At 43.9% G+C, this 22941-nt stretch overlaps 1 protein-coding gene across 1 annotated transcript; it reads right to left on the bottom strand.

Moving 5' to 3' along the window:
• Positions 1-10441: 10441 nt before the first annotated feature.
• LOC124666662 lies at positions 10442-14588 on the bottom strand. The gene is made up of 6 exons (XM_047203998.1): positions 14171-14588; positions 12373-12666; positions 11397-11577; positions 11087-11291; positions 10871-10995; positions 10442-10792 (listed from the first exon to the last, which is right to left on the bottom strand). The coding sequence occupies exons 1-6, from the start codon at positions 14548-14550 to the stop codon at positions 10691-10693; spliced, it is 1287 nt and encodes a 428-aa protein (XP_047059954.1). The 5' UTR covers positions 14551-14588; the 3' UTR covers positions 10442-10690.
• Positions 14589-22941: the final 8353 nt, after the last annotated feature.

The following is a 22941-nucleotide window of genomic DNA, read 5'->3' on the forward strand; positions in this document are numbered from 1 at the left end:
TTTCCTCTGTGCCATTTTGTATGCGGCCGAACAAGATATCCGCAGATGGCTAGCAATTGAAGAACCTGACCGACAGCCAGATATCTATTTCGATTATGATACCTATGTGACACAGTATGAGACTGAAATCAAGGCCCTTATAGGGCAGGTTCAGAGTTCTGTTTACCGTACCAGGGAAGACAGGCCAAAAACTGCATTGAAGATCTTCCTAAGAGATGGAGTCATGGCGTACTCAAAATCAAAGGAATGGCCTGGTGGGAAGATAATCAAGATCTCAGGCTTTCAGTTGCACAAAGATATGATGTTTGAAGATTTTGAAAATATCATAGCTAGTGGTGGCTCGGTTATCGGTGGGTTCCCAGTTAGTCCAGAGTTCAAGGACTTAAAACCAGATGCAATATACGAGTTCAGTCCACCTGGTGTAAAGAGACAGTCTATGGGTGCCCACATGGTCCAGTACAGGCGCTGATGGGGGCAGAGAATTTCTTGTTTTCTTGAACTCCAAGAAACGGCCCAGGAAGGATGGTGTCGGTAAAGTGTACTTCGATCAAATTTACAGTGGTGTTTACACTTTGCAGTGCCGTGCTCCACCTCCTCCATCTGACGAAACAGGCTTGATTGTGGCTGGCCCTGATGATAATGATGGTACCCTGGGATCATCTGGGGCTGCCCCTGATGGCAACAACATGTCAAGCTTCTTCAGTGCCCCAGATGGCAACAACACCTCGAGCTCTACTGCTCCCACCAAAAGCTTGTCCCAGGTTGGTTTATTAACAATGAAATGACTGAGTGAATTTTATCTTGTGGAAATCAATTAGTCAAGATATCTTTGATTGGTTTTGGTAGGAGCTTCTAATACGGTTTTGCTGGATTGCATTTACAGGTTCGAAAATGTATCAGATATGATGATGATACAATCTCTTCTTCTTGCACCATTAAAATAGACGGTTGGGTTCTGTCTGCACCAACGGTATTGACATAACATTTTTCTTTTATGCTTTTCCTATTTTATGTATAAAAGAACTCATGTTTGCAAATGTTCTGAATTTTCATTTCCAGCTATTGGTTGAAGACATCCAAACTAGGACATGTGCATCTATTGTAAAGATTGATGGGATGTCAAAACAATTTGAAGCAAACCTTCCTCCTCCCCCTGAATCTCTCTTCTATGTAGCAACAGAGAGTAAGAATTGTGATATTTACGGCTGCGCAACTAATTTCTTTTGCACCTCATAGATTCTTCACATAACAATTTTTTAATTGTTTTGAAGAGCCCTGGAAGAAGAAAATCCTTGGTGAGATGGCTACAGTGACTCGATGCTTTGTTCCTAGTAATAATATGAATGATTGGCACTGCATTAATGTTCTGCTAAAGATCTGTGATAAGGTATAAGGTGCAAACAATTGTCTCTATCTGATGTTCACTTATAGTTTGAGTCAACCACCTCATTTATACATGGGTTACTTTCTTATATAACATCCTAATTCCTGTTTATTAGCTTGGTGGACTGAACTCTAAGCTGGCATTGGAGCATCGCCAGATGATTCCAATTGTCAATAAGATACCAACATTACTATTGGGAAGGGATTTATCTCATGGCTCCTCGGGCCTATCAGATATACCATCAAGTGCTAGGGTACGTTTTGTTCTATCTTCACATTATTTGCATCAAGCTAAGATATAGTATTTTATATCCATTGAGTACTCTTATAAGCAGTTGCACAGTTAATATTGTTGAAGTGTGTAGCCCGAGAGGACATGAAGTCGCATTCGTGAATTTTATGTTGATTTTATCACTTTTTCATAATACTATCTTCTTTTGTCTTTCCTTTTTTTTAATATTTCAGTTTTCATAAATTCGTAAACCCAAACTCTGATATGGTTTTGCACGTCTTAAAGAATCAACAGGGGCGAAAGCACAAACGGCCTATCTCATCATCTGGTCAAGCTAACAGCTCTGGTACTATGAATACTACTGGCCCCATCCCCAGCTTGGCATCCTCAAACCCATTCACAAACACCGTACCAATGCCATTGATGCATCATAATGCCAGTATATCGAGTCACTTAGCTGTTTTAGGTGCTGACGCAGCAGGGGCTAGGGAATCACCAACTGACCAGATTGTAAGTTGGTCACTAGTTCAAATTATTTGGACAAACAGATATTATTAGCCAACATTGATGTTGGTGAGCTAGCTTGGAGTATCATTGTTTTATTGGTTGATACTTTTGTCCCTTGATTTCTGTAGGTTGACACGTATCGTTTTCGAAAGGATGACTGTTTGGGACATAAGGTGGACTCGTTCTTCTCACGTGATGATTTTTCAGGTCCGAGAGACGCTCGAGGACGTTGCATGGCTTGTACTAAAGGTTTGATACTCTGGTCCAGCTGTTTAGTCATAAGGCTTATGACAATTATCTGCACTGGTTCCCTTGGTCAGCCGTGTATTAGTATCACTGGTCTATTAAATAGGTCCAATCGGGTAAACTCAACTAGGTCAAGTTAGCATGAAAACAAAGTGCCATGCGTACCTTCGGCCCTTTACAAACAAGAATTACCTAGAAACTGTAGAATTAAATTGTTGGCTCATTGTGCTATTACACTATTTTAATTTCTATCAGACTTTTTATTTGTATTCAATTTTGCGTGTGTTTTACGCAGGGTTCACTTTCCGAGAGATTTATTCAGCTGGGGCAAGCGCAAAGAAGGTTGCATGCTTTCACTCATTATCAGATGGAAAGCTACTTGCTACTGGGGGTCACAATATGAAGGTAAACATGCATATTCATACTAATTACAGTACTCATTCAAATGGATTGTACGAGTTGTGGAGTCCTGCATGCAAGTTCGTCTATTTGTTCTTTCTGGCAATAATAGATTTTTGTATATCGATTGTAAGTCACATAAATGTTCGGGTTCTTTTGTTATAATCTCTATAGTTTTCTTCTTTATTCATGTTGTTAATTTTTAAAATAAATGACATTTTGTTTTCCTTTTGTGTCCCAGTTGGGTAGTGTTGGTGCAGCCCGAGGCTGCACCTCTTCTTCCCTCTCACTCGCAGCTCACGGACAGAGGTAGAAGAAGAAAGACACACAGATTTTGCCGGCCGGCGCACGGAGCGCCGCCGCGGGCGCACCGACGCCCAACTCTCTTTTATTCAGCTGGCTCGTACCACTCTATTTACATCAACGATTACAGGGTGACTTATAGCAGCGCGCACGCACACCAACTGCCGAGCTCTACACGCGCACGTACGCACGCAGCTTGATCCGTGCGCTCCGGCCAGACGCACCACGCGCACGAACGCGTACGACGCGGCTGCCTCCAACAGCTAGCAACGACCCCTAGTGCATGCAGCTCTCCACGCATGTAGCTAGCTAACAAACTAAACAAATCAAGATTAATGCTATCAATTTCCCTCCTAATCTTGACTTGAGGTTGCCGGTGTTGCTGCAGCTGCCGCCGCCTTCATCGTCACTGGCCGCCCCTACGGCCTCCGTCCTACGCGGCCACCTTTGCCGCTGCTCTCGACCAAGAACAACACTCAGTAATCGCCTCGCGCACGAACGCGTACATCTTCTCCGGTGGTCCGCACACCCTCTGCTTGCGCCCATGCCACGCACGCACGCTGGCAACACGGCCGCCCGAGCTGCCTTCACCCGCCGCACGAACGGCTTCCCTCCGCCTTGATCAGCCTGCCCTCAGCTCACGCCCATGCCGCGCACTGACGCAGGCAACGCGGCCGCTCGAGCAGCTCGATCTTCTTCCTCCTTGGCGACTGTCGCCGCGCTCCACACGCCTCCAGCTCACGCCCATGCCGCGCACTAACGCAGGCAACGCGGCCAGCCCGGCGCGCCCAGGACGCGGTCCTCTTCCTCGGCGACACACGCCGAGTTTCTTCCATGGCCGTCGCATGGCGCCGCTACGGCCTCCGTGGGCGCGCAGCTCCTCCACGCCGCCGCCATGCCGCGCCACCGCGGCCTCTGCGCCACCACGCAGGTCCGCCGCGGTCGCCGCGCTCGCCGCACATACGGCGTCCCCTCGCCGCCTCCGCTTCCGCCGTGCTCGTCGCGGACTGACCGCGCACCACAGCCGCACCTCGGATCGACAAGGCTCTGATACCAAATGTTGGTGCAGCCCGAGGCTGCACCTCTTCTTCCCTCTCACTCGCAGCTCACGGACAGAGGTAGAAGAAGAAAGACACACAGATTTTGCCGGCCGGCGCACGGAGCGCCGCCGCGGGCGCACCGACGCCCAACTCTCTTTTATTCAGCTGGCTCGTACCACTCTATTTACATCAACGATTACAGGGTGACTTATAGCAGCGCGCACGCACACCAACTGCCGAGCTCTACACGCGCACGTACGCACGCAGCTTGATCCGTGCGCTCCGGCCAGACGCACCACGCGCACGAACGCGTACGACGCGGCTGCCTCCAACAGCTAGCAACGACCCCTAGTGCATGCAGCTCTCCACGCATGCAGCTCTCCACCCATGACCAGCATGCCCCAGCTCGCACACGCACGATCGCTGCGGCCGGCCGGCCGCTGGACTAAGTCCTCCGATCTTCTAGCTAGCTACTAACAAAAACGCAACTAACGGACGCACTACACACACGCCACACGCGCACACCATGCCGTGCACGGAGCCGACCTTGGCGCGCTCACGCCGGTCCACCGTGCATGCCATGAACGCCATGGCTTATTGCTAACATTTACCACCGGAGAAGATGTACGCGTTCGTGCGCGAGGCGATTACTGAGTGTTGTTCTTGGTCGAGAGCAGCGGCAAAGGTGGCCGCGTAGGACGGAGGCCGTAGGGGCGGCCAGTGACGATGAAGGCGGCGGCAGCTGCAGCAACACCGGCAACCTCAAGTCAAGATTAGGAGGGAAATTGATAGCATTAATCTTGATTTGTTTAGTTTGTTAGCTAGCTACATGCGTGGAGAGCTGCATGCACTAGGGGTCGTTGCTAGCTGTTGGAGGCAGCCGCGTCGTACGCGTTCGTGCGCGTGGTGCGTCTGGCCGGAGCGCACGGATCAAGCTGCGTGCGTACGTGCGCGTGTAGAGCTCGGCAGTTGGTGTGCGTGCGCGCTGCTATAAGTCACCCTGTAATCGTTGATGTAAATAGAGTGGTACGAGCCAGCTGAATAAAAGAGAGTTGGGCGTCGGTGCGCCCGCGGCGGCGCTCCGTGCGCCGGCCGGCAAAATCTGTGTGTCTTTCTTCTTCTACCTCTGTCCGTGAGCTGCGAGTGAGAGGGAAGAAGAGGTGCAGCCTCGGGCTGCACCAACATTTGGTATCAGGTAGGTTGCCAGTAGAGCCTGCTGCCTTACGAGATTGCAGTGAAGATGTTGGAATGCTGTTTCATTCGACTTCCCCAAATCCAAATGTCCCATACTGGAGACCTGAGGGGGTAATTTCTCGTGCAAAAATTGAAGATATAAAGGCAATGGTATGATATTTTCTGTTCCTATGCTGTTTTCGTACTGGGTATTGCTTGAACGCTAAGCCATCTTTTGTTCTTCAGTCCTGAATTTGTCCATTGAGTGTTATTGTAAGTTGTGGCTACTTATGCATGACACCATATTTACAACGAGATAATCATGACTTATTTATGGGATGTTTCTTAGGTGCCCAACTTGTGCAAATCATAAAAAAAGTCGTTAAGTGCCGACTAGCTGAGAACAAACTACAAATGGTAATTTAGAAGGGCACCATGATCATGCAGAGATAATATATGGCCCTGACCTAATAAGAATGCTACCCAACAATAGTCATCATGAGCCCATGTGTGGCATCCACTATCAATTCGGTAATAGAACATAGTATGATGATTTTTTTACCTGGATAAATGGTAGTAGGAATCACTGAGGAAAAATAATGCTGCTTCAGAGATTGGGAAGTACAAACACCTTACACCTGATAAGATCAACTGTTAAGATAAGGCAATCGCTGTACTCTTTGCAAAATGATATTTGCATCTTGATTGTATGACGTGATTTTTCACTGATTGGAACTGATCTTAGCTGATGGAAATTAATATGCACAGTAAGAAAATTTGACTTCACTTAGAAAATTATGTTGACATCATCTGCGCATGTAGAAAATAAATAAATGAGTTACCCAGAATCCATATGAAGTTTTTTCTTCTTCTCTGCTAATAGCCTAATATGAATAATTCATATGCTTTTCTAGTGTCTAGTGCTTCTCTTAATGTGTTGGATGTGCTAGCAAATGGTTAGTCAACTGTACCCAGATTCACCATATATCGGTACATGTAAGTTGAACAAGCCCCTATCAATCTAGTAAGAGAACTTGTTCCATAACTTCATTGTGCGTATTACTAAGTAGTAAGTTTTTAAGACAGCTTTCTACCTGCTAGCCCGTAAATAAGCGTTAAAATAAAACTTCTCCGCAACATCGTTTTAAGTTGAGAATAATATTTCCATGAACTATATTGTTTGATTGTAGGCAATATGTCATAAAGAGAGTGTGACACTGTATGCAAACATGAGTCTTTGTAAACTGCCCGTGGGTGATGGTGAAGGTGCTTTGTCAGATGCTCTCAGGTGCAGATTGTTGCGACCTGATTGGGCAAAGGCTTGCTACCGTCAAGCTCCAGCTCACATGCTACTCAAGGTGCATCTAGCTTGGACGTATGTTCAGTTAGCATTTCAAATTTATCTTACAGCAGTCTGATCGCGTTCCTTGATTTTGTCTGCAATCCCAGGAGTACGAGCAAGCCCATGACGCTCTCTTGGATGCACAAAAGTTGGATCTGGGAATGCAGAAACTGAGAGTGAATTACGGTAACCTACTCTCTTATGCTTATCTGTTTTGAGCGTCTTCCAAATGCTAGTATGGCTTAGGTTCGCAAAGTACGGTTATACTGATAAGATGCAGTTGACTGTCGTGCGAAATGACTGAAGAACTTCTGTTTATTAGCGCCACTTGTGTCTGTTAGAGTTCCATACAAGAGTTTTTTTTATGTTAGAGCTGATATTTCCATTCCATCCGGTTGAATTTTAGCAGGAAGGCTTTGGAACTCATGAAGAATCCTCCAGTGGAAAGTGTGCAATGAGGCGCTGGCGTGGCCATTGGACCGCAGGCTGCAACTTATTTTTCTTTTTGATTTTGAGGAATCACCGTTGGAAAAAGCCTTGCCACCTTTAATTCTTAACTGACTACAGTTGGTCAGGAAGACAAAATACATTGAGGCTGCAACACATTCCACTTTTCACTGAAGTAGAGTTTTCAAGAACTTCTAATCCTTGCATTTACATAGGAAATTCATGTGAATCTTGCTTGTGCGACGGCTAATACGACTTCGGACGAAATTGCCCGTGGATTGTACCGGCATTTTTCTGAGAAGTACTCTACTGCTCGTTTATAATTGAGGTCTATTAAGAGGCGAATCGGTGACTCCAAGTGTACTATTTCTTCCGTGAATCATCGCTGCGTTCCTGGTAGCTGGTGTAGGCACCCCCGCACCCCAACCCCAACCGTCCCGCACCCCAACCCTCCCGCCGCCGCCGCCGCCGGGGCAAAGATCTCGGGGCGTGGCGGCGGCGGGGGCCCTCCCTCGTGACGCGTCGAGAACGGCGGACAAGGAGTCTCTCACGCGGCGGCGGCCCTTCCGCCTCCCGGGGCGGCGGTGATCGGACGAGGATGGAGGGGCGGCGGCGGTCCTCCCGGGGACGATCCTGCTGCGGGCTGCGGCCTCCCCGCCTCCCATCGGCGGCATGCCGGTGGTGGTGGCTGGTGGAGGCGGGCAGCGCCTTTCCCTCCGCCTCTCGCCGGTGAGGGGCGATGATCTTGGGCTTCTCCCGCGGTACGAGGACGCCCGGGGCAGCAGCCTTGGGTTCGACGGTGGAGGTGACCCTCTTCTTCGCCGGAGAGGATCGGCCTGCGGTTGGTGGTGGTGGATCTTTTGATCTATCACCGTGTTCCGGCGGCGAGATGGAGGTGCTTGGAAGCCGGCGATGGTGTCGCCGGTGGAGGGTTGGAGTGGCCAGCCCAGGATGGTCGCCGACGTGGGGGTCCGACCTGAATAAAGGCAGCGGTCCTAGGGCCTCTCTTGCATGAAGAGGAGGACCTACCGAAGGCCTGGACTCGTGATCTGGCCGGAGTGTTGAGTTCCGGAAGGCTCCGCCGGCGAATGTAACAGTGCTTTTGCCTGGAGTTTGCTGGATCAGAGGTATTCGGTCGTGCGCACCCATGTTTTTATTCCGACCGATTGGTTCTGGAGGGAGCGGCGCGAAGCTCTTTTTCTGTGTTGACACCAAGTGACTATGGATCCATGATGAAAGTCGGAAGAAGAGAATTTCATGAAGGCCAGAGGGGAGGACTAGCTAAGGGAGGTTCAAGTCTCTGCGCTGTTGAGGGACTTGCTTGGTGTTCCGGGCTTCAAGGCAGCGGTATGAAAGTGGGGGCGACAACACAGGTGAAGTGCAGAGTCCTACCTTTTAGGGTGAAAATCCAAGGTCTGGCCTTAATTGGTTGTGCCTGGCAATGATCTTGGTGGAGGCATTGTTTTGAGAGCGGGGACTATCTTCAGGGTGAAAACCTCAGATCTTTGATCGGGCGGCGACGGTGTTTGAGCACTGTTCCCTTCTTGGAGGCGTCGTTTTTGGAGAGTCTGTAATTCATGTGTTGTCTTGGCGGTGGATGTATTGCTGTTGTTAGGCCCGAGATACTGTAGCGCGACTTTTGTTTCTTAGTTTTCTTTTCTTGTTTTTTGGCTGTGTGCATCCGTAGTGCCATTAGGGTGATGCGTTGTTGCAGAGGCTGGGTGTAATTGGTATCTTCTTGATATTAATATATTCCCTTTATCGAAAAAAAGTATGACCACTGACCGTGCTTATTTGGGTCACAGGGTGGACGGAATTGTTGTTGTGTCCGTTGTTGAAATTACTCATTTTGTCTGTCTTTTGCACAAATCACCAATTTTACATGTAACTACATGGAGATGTGAGCTTTGCCCTGCCGGCTGCATTGTGTTTGATCACTATGTGATACATGTCGCAGGTCTGTAGGCTCGCCGCCTACATTGTGTTCGACCAGTACGTGATAGGTGTCGTGGGTCTGCATGTGTTTCTAGCCATGTCACTATCCTTTGTAACATGTTTTGCCGTCGTAAATAAAATAGAAGATATATTAGAGGGCTTTGTTTCACTGGTGAAATCTACATTGTTCAGTGTCTTTTGGTCATGCTTTGCTGCAGCCTATGGAATTAGGCTGCCATAAATTGCACACTGATATGTATGATACATTTATTTAGCTAGAAAAGGTATATACTGTAGCAAGTACAGAGGACCAATTCAAGCTTCATCACGAACGAAGTTTGTAAAACAACATGCATAACTCACATTAATGCCGTTACATTAATACAGCTGTGTGTAGTACTCAATAACACACAACGTAATGCCACGGAGATATGAATGGGAGTAACGTGTTAGGTGGCCCTGTTTAGATAAGAATAAGGAGTTTCATCAAGTGTGCTTAGCTCCTCCCAAAAATCTGCTCTTTCCCTGACTTATCTCTCACAGTATAACAATGACCAGAGACAATTTGATAAGGAGGGGCATGAACAAACCTGAGGACTCTGTTTTTTTCTTATTCCGATAAAGAATCTGTTCATCATATGTTATTTGACTGTGTGGTTGCATTAAATCTATCTTCTTAACCTCAGGGTGAATTCTACTTGTGCTATGTGGCACATTTGGAAATGCAGAAATGATCTACTACCTCCGTTCCGAAACAGAACGGAGGTAATAGTTTTAACAATGCAGTTTGGGTTGGTTGATCTTAAAGACAGTCAAGTCAAGTGGAGGATTCTGTTCAAGGGTGTGCATCTAGACAAGGTTGATACATTTGCCCAGCATATCCTGTTGCTCCTCAGAGCCCCACTACAGATCGTCATTTGGTCTTTGAAGAAAAAGAAGACTACTCAAGTTAACCTTAAGCCAGCAGTGATCCAAGATGAGTTTTATGTTCTTTTCCTGTGTGTTGTGATCCAGCGTTATTGCCAGCTACGCTTTTCGTTTGTCCTAAACTATGTTACTTCTGAACTCGGCACCCAGTTTTAAATTTCAAAAGGAAACAGGGTTTTTGTCCTGAATATTAATTTATTAAATCATTGGTCAAGTTTTTTTTAATAAATTGTAATCCAGCCAGCAGGAAAAGATTATTGTCGTACCGCTGGCTATGTTTACTCGAAGAACTAAGCTATCTACGTCTGAAGGGAAGTGTGATAATCTTGGTCTCCAGCAATAGTGGCTGCTGCAAACCTTCGTCTTGTTTGCCAGCCCATCAAATTTTGACTAGTTTACCAACAAAATAAAGCGAGATGTGCATATAAATGGTTTAAACAGTCAAACCTGACTAAACAAATAGTACAATACCTGTACTCTGAACATCTTCACATTAACATCAGTATATACTACAGGGGGAGAAAGCACCAGAGCTGGTCTTCTCTGGTTCATTCACAACTTTCATGAATGGAATGTTGCAATACAAACCAGAAGAAAAGCTATGCACAATAAAACTTCCATCTACTTTGGAATCCAGAAAGTCCATCTAAGATGCATTTTTTCTGTCTTACAAACAGGAAATGGGAAAGCTACCAATGTCTTACAAACATTGATGTTCCTCTCCGGCACCCTCCTCTCTCCACTTTCCTTTGTCTTTCACATTACGTGCCCAGGCTTGGGTGTAGCACACGCAGGGTACACAAAAGGTTTCCTCGGAACATCATACTTACGTCTTATCCTACGCTCCCTACTGGTCTCCTGTAAAAGAGGGAGGGGGCAGACATGTAACTAAAATAAGCATGTTAAAAGCATACAAAAGGAAATAAATCAACATACATCTTCATCAGAGTCGCTCCATGGATTCGGATCTTCAAGTATCTCCTCTGGGCCCACTTGACCACCACTGTATGCGTCAGCTTTGTTTGGGTGCTTCACATCATTTGGACAACCTTTGCAGTAACCTTCATTAAAATGGGGCAGAAAGATGACTAACTAGTTGCCATTCAACAGACAAACTGTATTCAACTTAAGGCAAGAATATATATAGAATACCATTATCATTAGAGTCAACCATGCTGAAACAACTGACTACCCATTCTGCATGTCTAAGTCCTTCTTGTCTTGTATTTTTTAGTTCAACAAAGAATTGTTTGTCAAACCCTTCAGAACTTGCAGTGATATTCAAATGGCGGTACCAGTCTTCGTCCTCATGAAATGACTGTTGTTCTGTAACATCTTTCAGTTCATACTTACGATCCTGAAATAAGAAGCATAGATATGATAAGAAACTGCTATATGAATACAATGAAGTGCTATTCTAGTAGCGACACAAGTATCTTGTGTGGAAAGACGGAGAACGAACCTCTCCGAGCTTGTGATACTCGTTATACTGGTCCACCACAGCGCGGACCAACCTGCACATATGCTCATGGCCTTTCTGAAATATATATGACTTGGTACGCTTCTTCATCGTGCCATCAGGCCAGAAAAGACACCGGCGTATACCCATCTCCCGCAGAGAAACACCAGCTTGCTCCATGCACCTAGATTAGATAAGAGCACCTCCATAAGATCTAATACACTGTATTTCATCAAAAGTGGAGAGTACAAAGTGATATCATGCATTTATGTCAAACTAACCAAAAAACTGAATAGTATTTCGCCCGAGCGTACATAATTCAGAACACAAAGTGATACCATGTATTTATGTCAAATCAACAAAACTAAACTAAACAAGTTCTCAAAGCAACAAACAGATGCAGCCATTATCTCATTTTCGTATAGGGGTTAGTCTTGTCTTATTGCGCTACTTTGACCACTTTGTGGAACTAACTGTTCTGGCTATCACGATCTTACATGAGGAAACAGAGTTGGCTTGTTGCGCCTGACTAAAAGCTAGCCAATTGTGCAAAATTTAATTCAGATAAAAAACGCCAATATGAAACTAAAAGATCACCCACCCCTGGGTTTCATTCAAGCCAGTTTTTAATGCTTAGCATCTATGTGTACCTCGTTAATTTCAGACATCATAACAATTTATGCAATATGTCAGTAACTCACAGATTGTCAAAAAATAATGTTATACCAACTATAATCCCCCCAACCCACAAAGGAATATAGAAATTAATGTATGGGAGTATATTTTTTTCATCAACTTGCTAGCTTGTCTATAATCCAACTCAGGGGCATTCCTTATTATCTTGATTTGTGCCGTAAGAAGTGTGCTTATATTTTGTTGCCTACATGAGAGAAGCATGTGGCTATGTTGCCCTGTTTGAATATACAAAAAAGGATATACAAAGCAATGAAAAAAAAAACAGAAAGTTGAGAAACCTTACATTTTTGGATGGCGGCGGCCATGAAGGTATTTATCAATAGCCTTATCAGCTTGCTCTATGGACTGAAACGGGCCGCCCACATCCGGATATGTGTGGAATGACCCTCCATGACCAGGCCTGATGTAAAACTCCATACCCCAATCAGGCTGTCCCCGGGCGAAAATGGGTGTCCCAGGAAGAGTTAGTGCCTCTGCTTGCGGACAGATCGAGGAGGTGGCATCCAGTGTTGCAGTGTGGAGCAGTCCCTTGGAGGATGAAGCACCCGGTTGCTGCAGCGGGGCGTCTTCTTCATGCCTGAAGTGGAACAGGCAGATGGACTCGTTAAGTAGAGAAAAAATTATTTAAGGAGATCCATAAACAATCCTTAACATAACTAACTTTTGCTACACGGTATTATTTATATATCTTTTTTTCGATAAAGGGAATATATTAAGGAAAACGCTCCTATTCCCCCGGACGATGGATTGCGTTGCTTCCTCCGGGTCGCCTGCACGCCACGCGTCCTTCCTGGTGGCAAAACATCAGCGATGAAGTGGGACCCACCGGACCTTATCTTTCTATACCAGCTTCTTCCTCCACCAACCGTCTCTCTCCCGCATCCTTCCCCACGCGCCCCTGCGCACGCATCGCCTGATCCCGGCGGAGAGCTCGGACCGGCTCCCAACCACGCGCCGCGTCCGCCGCCCAACCAGGCGTTGCTGGCCCATACCTCGGCATCTCCTTTTGCCAAGCTCCGCCTCTACGAGCTCGAGCTCGTCATCCTCTCCTAAAGCGACGCAGGTGAAGGAGTTGACATGCGCGATTCTGCGACTCCGACCGCCGGCGTTTGCTGGAGCTGCGAGGAATGGGGGGCGATGCTGCGAGTGGCGTCGACATCTGCTACATGTGGCAGCGGCGGTTGCTACACAGGACGCCGGCGTCGGCGTCTGCTACATGTGGCGGTGGCGGTTGCTACGCATCGCGCCGGCGTCCGCTACAATAGGCGGCGCCGGCGTCCGCTACAATAGGCGGCGGCGGTTGCTACACAGCGCGCCGGCTTCCGCTACAATAGGCGGCGGCGGTTACTACACAGGGCGGGCTGCGGCCGCTACAATAGGCGGCGGCGGCTGCTACAGAGGGCGCCGGTGTCCGCTAGCGGCTGCTACAGAGGCCGGCGATTCGCTACAAGCGGCGCTGGTAGTTGCTGCAAAAGCCGGCGGCGGTTGCTACAAACAGGGCGGCGTCATGCTGCAAGGATGCCGGCGAGACCGGCAGCGGTTGCTACAAACAGGGCGGCGGCGCCATGCTGCAAGGGCACCGGCGAGCCTGGCGGCGAAGCTACAAGTCCAGGACGGCTGTGCTGCATGCGAGCGACGGCGGTGCTGCCGGCACGGCGGCGGATTTGCCAGCGCCGGCGGCGGTTCTAACGGCGCGGGCTGCGGTTCTGCTGGCGCCGGCGGGATGCAAGCAAGAGTCGACATCGCCGGCGTGCTGAGTTCATGCGGGTGAGGAGAGGAGATGAACTTTTCTTCGATAGATGTGTTTTTTCTTTTTTTCGTGCGGGAATGTTGACCCTCATATGGCGATCTTAATCGTGTGCATCGAACGGCTGGCAACCCGGGGGATCCGGGATTTGATCCCCCGGGGGACGCTCAGCGCTTTCCTATATTAATATCAAAAGATACCAATTACATTATTTATATATCTTATCTACGCCCAACTTGATAAGGTAAAACGGGAACCTTTTTTTTTCCCTTTCTTGTAAGGATAATGTTGAGAGATGGAGAAAATGCTGAGAGAAGGAAGAGATCAGACATACCCATGGAGGAGGAAGGAGGGGCGGGAGCGGCTCAAGTCAGCACAGACTGCCTTGACGACTTGCTCGATGCTTCTGACCCGCGCGGCAGAAAAAGGGTATGTGCCGCAGTACCGCCCGTCGGCAAGGTGGACGAATACCAGCGGCCCTTCGCCGTAGGCTGTAGTGGCCATGACTTGCCCGCCTATGATTCCAGGTATGCGCGCGTAAGGGTCGCTCACCATGTACTTCCCGCGCTCATCGATGGAAACAAGAACCGCCCTCTCGCTATCGACGGGAACCATGATGTGCGCTGGCAACTTGTCGAAGTCTCGATTGCCATTGCCGGCGATGATGGACAGTGGCCCGAGGAGGCCGAAGGGGGCTGGAGGCGAGATTGGCATGGGGATTAGGGTTTCAGTCCCTAGAGGTAGAGGGAGGGGATGGATTGGCATTGGAGAAGGGAAGCGTCCGTCGCCGAGGGGATTCTTCTTCTACACTACTCGGTGTCCAATTTCATCCACGCTCGCTATGTTATGGCCCAACACGACTATATAGGCCGAGTAGTAATAAGGCCCATAGAGCCTGCTATTTCTTGGCAAACGTTTGGAAGGAGAAGGGCATAGGAGCTCTCGGGTGGTACACACCCCATATTTGGAAAAATAAAGGTTAAAAATTAAACTTTTTTAAAATTTAAAAAGATGATCAGTTATTGTACTTGTATAAAAATATTTTCCTAGAAAATTACTTTCATTGTATCATCGGTAAAAAAGTAGGAAACTCCTTTTTTTAGCGGAAAAAAGTAGGCAACTCCTATACATCGCTCACGTGCGTCCATGCACGCAAGCACCTCCCTCACGGATTTTGTTGGGCCGGCCCATAACAGGTCCTTAGAAGGTTTTTTCTTTTTCTTCTTATTTTAATTTTATGACAAAATTTCAGGTTTAAAACCTTTCAGATCAAGCTAGGAGTTCGGATCGGGGACTCCATACCTAGATCTTGCGGCACCTATGCCCACTTCCAGGCCTTGATCCGCGCCTCGTGCTACTACTCCTGTCCGTGGTCTAGGGAGGGCTGATACGTTGCAAATGTATCTATAATTGTATATGCTTCATGTTTGTTTTACATCAATTTATATATTTTTTGTTTACACTTCGTTGCACTTTTATACATTTTTCGGCACTAACCTATTGACAAGATGCCACAGTGTCAGTTTCTTGTTTTCTGTTGTTTTGTATTTCAGAAAAGTTGTATAGGAAATATTCTCGGAATTGAACGAAACAAAAGATGAACTTCCTATTTTAATGTAATGAAGACGGAGTCGAGAGGAGAGACGAAGAGGCTCCATGACCACACCAGGCCATGGCGCGGCCCAGGCCCTGGCCACGTGCCATGGGGTGGTGTGGGCCCCCAGGCATCCACTGACCTCGCTCTTCCGCCTATTTATTCACGATCTCGGGAAATACCTAAACACCTGAGTCTCCATCCACGAAAAGTTTCGTCGTGGCCGCCATCGCCGGCCCTAGCTCGGGAGGGTTCTGAAGCTCTTCCCGGCACCGTACCGGAGAGGGAGATCATCACCGGAGGCCTCTACATCGCCATGCCTGCCTCCGAAGTGATGCGTGAGTAGTTCATCTCTGGACTACGGGTCCATAGCAGTAGCTAGATGGTTGTCCTCTCCACTTTATGCTTCATGTTTAGATCTTATGAGCTGCCTATCATTATCAGGATCATCTTTATGTAATACTACATGTTGTGTTTGCTGGGATTCGATGAATATTGAATACTATGTTGAGATCGATTATATACATGCCATATGTTATTTGTGATCTTGCATGCTCTCCGTTGCTAGTAGATGCTTTGGCCAAGTAAATGCTTGTAACTCCAAGAGAGAGTATTGATGCTCCACAGTGGGTTCATTGATCCACTAATCTGGAAGAGTGGCAATAACTTCTAAGATTGTAGATGTATTGTTGCTACTAGGCAAAAAAACAACAATGTTTTGTCTAAGGATAATTCTATTGTTTACTTTACACACATTGCTTAATGCGATAATCTGTTGCTTGCAACTTAATACTAGAAGGGGTTCGGATGATAACCTGAAGGTGGATTATTAGTCATAGAAGCAGTTGGATTACGGTCTATGTATTATGTTGTACTGCCCAAACGAATCTCATACTAATCATCTTGTCATGTATGGTCATTATTCTGTCAATAGCGCAGTTAGAATTTGTTCATCTAGCATGCTATTTATCTTTATGGAGAGACACCTATAGTGAACTATGGACCCCGGTCCTTTCTTTTACACTGATAAAACCATCCTATTATGTTTACTCATTGCAAACATTATCCTCTTTAATTCCACTGCAAACAAATATCTCTTTTCACACTATACGGTTAATCCTTTGTTTTCAGCAAAACCGGTGAGATTGATAACCTCGCTATAAGTTGGGGCAAAATATTTTGGTTGTGTTGTGTGCAGGTTCCACGTTATTGCTGACGCAGGTAGTGTGCCCTACCACAAGTTAGCTAGCAACACCTTCAGAAGTCACGCCTTTCTCCTACTGGTCGATTAAACCTTAGTTTCTTACTGAGGGAAAACTTGCTACTGTGCTCATCATACCTTCCTCTTGGGTTCCCCAACGGTGTGCAATCTGCGCTCATCAAGCTCTTTTTCTGGCGCTGTTGCCGGGGAGAAAGAGGATTTCTGCAAGGGAGTCTCTCATCTCCAATCTCTTTACTTTGATATAGTTTTTCTTAGTTTATTTTACTTTGTCTTGTTTGCTTCGTTATATCAAAAAACAAAAAAAAATAGTTTCTTTTATAGTCGTTATTTCTGTTGTTCTATTTTAATCTTGCTAAAATGGGTACTCCTGAAAATACTAAGTTGTGTGACTTTACTAGCACAAATAACAATGATTTTAATTGTACACCTATTGCTCTACCTGCTCCTGAAGCAGCTTTCTATGAAATTAAACCTGCTTTGTTAAATCTTGTTATGAAAGAGCAATTTTCTGGTGTTAGTACTGATGATGTTGCTTCTCACCTTAATAATTTTGTTGAACTTTGTGAGATGCAAAAGTATAAGGATGTAGATGGTGATATTATTAAAGTGAAATTATTTCCTTTCTCTTTGAGAGGGACAACTAAAGATTGGTTGCTATCTTTGCCTAGAAATAGTGTTGATTCTTGGGTTAAATGCAAAGATGTTTTTATTGGAAAATATTATCCTTATGTTAAGATTATATCTTTGAGAAGTGATATAATGAAATTTAGAAAATTTGATAATGAACAGGTTGCTCAATCTTGTGAAAGAATGAAATCTTTCGTAAAGAATTGTCCCACTCATGGACTGACTACTTGGATGATCATCCAAACCTTTTATGCAGGACTGAATTTTTCTTCAAGAAACCTTTTGGATTCAGCTGCTGGAGGTACCTTTATGTCCATTACTTTGGGGGCTGCAACAAAAATCCTTGATGATAGGATGATAAATTATTCTGAATGGCACACCGAGAGGGCTCACAAGGTAAGAAGGTAAATTCTGTTGAAGAAACATCCTCCTTGAGTGATAAGATTGATACTATTATGTCTATGCTTGTTAATGGTAAAGCTCATGTTGATCCAAATAATATTGTGTTAGCTTCTTTGGTTGCTCAAGAAGAGCATGTTGATGTAAACTTCATTAAAAGCAATAATTTCAACAACAATTCGTATAGGAATAATTTTGGTAGTAACAATTATAGGCCTTATTCTTCTAATAATGGTAATGCTTATGGAAATTCTTATGGTAATTCCTACATCAACAATATAAGTGCACCCTTTGATCCTGAAGTCATGCTTAAGGACTTTATTAGTAAACAAAACAACTTTTAATAAATTTGTTGCAGAAAAGTTTGGAAAAATTGATGTTCTTGCTTCTAAAGTTGATAGCCTTGCTATTGATGTTGAATTTCTTAAATTAAAGGGTATGCCTAATGATGTTAAATAAATCAAAACTTTGAATGCCATTCAAGTTAGAATTGATAACAATATTAAGACGTTGGCACAATTGCATGCTAGGTGGGAAAGAGAAGATGAAATTGCTAGAAATAATAATTTGACTAAAGTTTGTACCATTACCACCACCATTAGTGATGAAATATCAAATGCTAGCAAACCTCCTACTATTAATGGTAAAATAATTGGTGTAGGAAAAGTCTCCACTCCTTCTACAAAATTTCCTAGAACCACTGACACTGTTTCTGATAAAAGTGCTGAAATTTTTCGAAGTATGGGAGACAATAGTCCGTTTACCTTTGATAATAACGACTTTGATTTTGATTATTGCAATATCTCTGAATTAATTAAGTTCTTACAAAAGCTTGTTAGAAGTCCTAATGCTAGTGTTATAAATATGACTTTTACAAAACATATTGCAAATGCTCTCATGCAAATTAGAGAAGAGAAATTAAAACATGAAGCTTCTATTCCAAGGAAGTTAGAATATGGTTGGGAGACCATCATTAAGATGAAAGTATATGACTTTGATTTCAATGATTTATGTGATCTTGGTGCGAGCATCTCTGTTATGCCTAAAAAATCTATGATATGCTTGATTTGCCACCGTTGGAACAATGTTATTTGGATGTTCATCTTGCTGATATTGCTAAAAAGAAACCTTTGGGGAGAGTTAATAATTTTATTATTATGGTTAATAATAACTTTGTCCCCGTTGATTTTATTGTTTTGGATATTGAATGCAATGCTTCTTGTACAATTATTTTGGGAAGATCGTTTCTTAGAACTGTTGGTGTTGCTATTGATATGAGAGATGAGATTATTAAATATCAATTCCCACTAAAGAAAGGTATGGAACACTTCCCTATAAAAGAAATAAGTCATCATATTATTCTATTATTAGAACAAGTTATCATGTTGATGCTTCTTCACATGAAAATACTTGATGCTAACTCTTTTTCTGCGCCTAGCTGAACGACGATAAAGAAATGCACTCTTGGGAGATAACCCATGTTTTATTTCTTTAAATTTTCTTTAGTTGAGTATTGTAAGTTATTACCTCTGTAATAACCTCTCCTTATCATTTTTATTTCGTTTTTTGTGACAAGAAAAACCTTTAATAGGAAGAAAGTAAGATTTGGGGAAATAGTTGTCCTGAAACAGATTCTGTGTTGTCACCATAAAAATTCGTATTCCTAGCCAGAACGTAATTTTGAGCTGCAAATTTTTGAGCATATGCCCCAGGTCATTATCTAACTTTCACTTTTCGATCTGAGCAACAGAAGATTTTCAAAAAAATCGATCTTTACCTGCTGTTCTGTTTTGACAGATTTTTGCCACTATTTGCATTTGCCTCTTAATCTCTTTCCTTTTGAGTTCTTTTGAGAGAAAGAGCTTTTTGAAGAAGTTTCTACGGTATCTAATGTTTTAATGGATGTTTGATATATGTTAGAACTGAACTCAAGTGGATTTGTTATTTTGATTGCACTAATGTTGCTAATAAGAATTGTGTGAAGTTTTGTATGAAGGAAGTTTTCAAGTGTAGGGAGAGAAGATTGATCTAATGAGATGAAGTATGGACAAAAGCTCAAGCTTGGGGATGCCCATTTCACCCCAAACAATATCCAAGAGGTACAAGCATCAAAGCCTGGGGATGCCCAAGGCATCCCCTCTTCATCAACAAAGCATCAGGTCTTCTTTCTAGACGCTATATTTTTATTACTTCATATGCTATGTGTTGTTCTTGGAGCATCTTTATTTTTGTTTTTAGTTTTATTTTGTTTTTGTTTCTGTAGCATATGGTTGGATCCCAGCATATTTGTTTTGTAGAATGACACACTTCGTTTTAATTGCATATAACACTCTAGTTTCCACTCTTATTGTTTTGTGAGTGTTCTCTTTTGCTAATAATGCGTTTAGCTCTTGGTTTTCTATTCTTATTTTGTTCAGAGATTGTTAGTTTTCTTTATTTAGGTATGATTAGCTCTCTGGTCTTTATTGATTATTACCTATGAGACTTTTTTCAAATAAATTGGTTGGTGTTGGAGACGAGTAAAATGTTCCATGCTTATAGTGATGCAAAATGAAGCTTGTTTAGACTGTGGCATAGACTTTGGCATGTCATGTTGGATTTTATTCTTATCATATGCTTAGTAGTTATTGTTGTAGCATGATTTGTCTCAAATAGCTGAGAGTGCATAATGTGCCATTGAAAGAATCATGTGTTGTTTCCATCATAAAAAGCATAATATTGTGGTATTCTCCTTTGATGCGTTATTGGGTTGACTTGGCACATGTTTACATCATGTTATGACTACAAATCAGTCACCTAAAGCCTCTATGATCATTTAGTTTTTTGACTTGTAAAGCACTTTAAGCTTTGATTAATAATGTTTTATCGCTATGCATGATTATGGCCATTATTGATCTCTGGTTGGCCGCTCCCACTCTTATGCTAACCTTCACATGTACTGAGTATGAGCTCTACTCGTGCATCCAACTACCAAAAACCAAACTTGCCAATTGTGTCCACCATAAATACGTATATGGGGTATTTCACCGCCACTCCAAAGTGAATTGCTTGTGTGCTACCTTTAAACCTTCAAACATTACTACTTGTTTTGTGTTTTGTTTTACCTCCTAAGGAAGTGTTGAATGGTTTATTGTCTTTTCATGATTTCATTTCGTGACTAGCATAAATAATGTGCTGGTCCTTAATATTGCAAAAGAGCAAGGCAACTAGATGCCCAGCCCAAACAAAATATAAAATAAACAAATAAACAAATAAACAAATAAAGCACCGCACATTATGTACTGGAGAGATCCTAAATAATGGTGTGCAATGGAGAACTACATTGGAGCCACTCTTGAGGTCAATATATAAAAGGATGATAGATCATTTGATCTCATTCGTTGACATAGTAATGCATACCTCTCAAAATATATTTTCAACACCTCTATTGCATTCAAAATAAAAAGCTCTAAAACATGAGTAATCTTGCTTCCCTCTGCACATGGCCTTTCTTTTACTTTTATGTTGAGTCTTCATCTTCTTACTTTATGCACCAATTAAGAGAGCATAGTTATCATTCTGAGTATAATGTGCATAGTCCCAAAATTTATTATTGATTGATTCATGATTATGATATTGCTTGTTCTCAAATTACTTGTATCTAGTCACCCTTTAAACTTTAAAGGTGTCCTAGCATTTATGTTTTGCTACTTTATATAGGACAAGCTGAGTACCATTTTGATATGTTTTCTCTATGCTAAAAAACAAACAGATGCTTTCAGTGCACAATTATTCATGATCTTTTGTTTGAGTTACTTCACATGTTGTAACATAGTTGCTAAGTTCTATTGTTAGAATTATATCCAGGGCCGGTCCTGAGATTTCGGAGGCCTGGGCGAAACCAAAATTTTGGGCCCCTCTTACTACTTTTTTCGCATGTACGAGATGATGAAAAATAAATACTTGTAAGTATACACAACTTCAAAATTCATATAAAACAATGTTTACATGATACCTTAAATTTTTTTCCGCTAATTCCTAGAAGCAAAATCCGTGGCGATAGAATCAATATCAAACTCGTCCATTAACTTCTTGTCGATGCATAGAGTTACCAAACCAGTTAACCCCGCTCCTACAAATAAGAACAACAACTGCTAATCAAAATTCAGAACCCAAATTATAGGCGAGCATATAGTAGAATTCAAATAGAACTGCAGCGGGCGCTCTTACCTTCTATCTTAATCTAATACGCAGATTGGATGATTTCCTGATTGACAACGGCCGGACTGGGACTACCAACTGCGACGGCCACTGGCCGGCGGACTAGCAGGAAGCACCGTAGTCCGCGGGAGGGCAGCAGTCAGCAGATCGTCTCTCGGTCGGTCCGTCGCGATCGGCGAGAGCGAGGGCAGGAACCAGGCGGCCTAGGCGATAGCCACGGACCGCGAAAGGGCAAGTAGGGAATCGAGGCGTCGGGCTCGGGCAAATTGGTGATGTTTCACATATAGATAGATGGAACGGATTTCAGGTGCTAACTCAAGTTGTGGCCCGCCAGCCGGATTGGAAACCAATAGGAAGAGAAAAGGTCCAACTATATGTTGGAGATATGCCCAAGAGGCAATAATAAAAGTGGTTATTATATATCTTTATGTTTATGATAAATGTTTATATACCATGCTATAATTGTATTAGCCGAAACATTGATACATGTGTGATATGTAAACAACAAAGAGTCCCTAGTATGCCTCTTAACTAGCTTGTTGATTAATGGATGATTAGTTTCATAATCATGAACATTGGATGTTATTAATAACAAGGTTATATCATTGTATGAATGATGTAATGGACACACCCAATTAAGCGTAGCATAAGATCTCGTCATTAAGTTATTTGCTATAAGCTTTCGATACATAGTTACCTAGACCTTATGACCATGAGATCATGTAAATCACTTATACCGGAAAGGTACTTTGATTACATCAAACGCCACTGCGTAAATGGGTGGTTATAAAGGTGGGATTAAGTATCCGGAAAGTATGAGTTGAGGCATATGGATCAACAGTGGGATTTGTCCATCCCGATGACGGATAGATATACTCGGGGCCCTCTCGGTGGAATGTCGTCTAATGTCTTGCAAGCATATGAATGAGTTCATAAGAGACCACATACCACGGTACGAGTAAATAGTACTTGTCAGGAAACGAGGTTGAACAAGGTATAGAGTGATACCGATGATCAAACCTCGGACAAGTAAAATATCGCGTGACAAAGGGAATTGGTATCG

The sequence above is a fragment of the Lolium rigidum genome, chromosome 6 (assembly GCF_022539505.1).
Source record: "Lolium rigidum isolate FL_2022 chromosome 6, APGP_CSIRO_Lrig_0.1, whole genome shotgun sequence".
Taxonomy (NCBI): Eukaryota; Viridiplantae; Streptophyta; class Magnoliopsida; order Poales; family Poaceae; genus Lolium; species Lolium rigidum.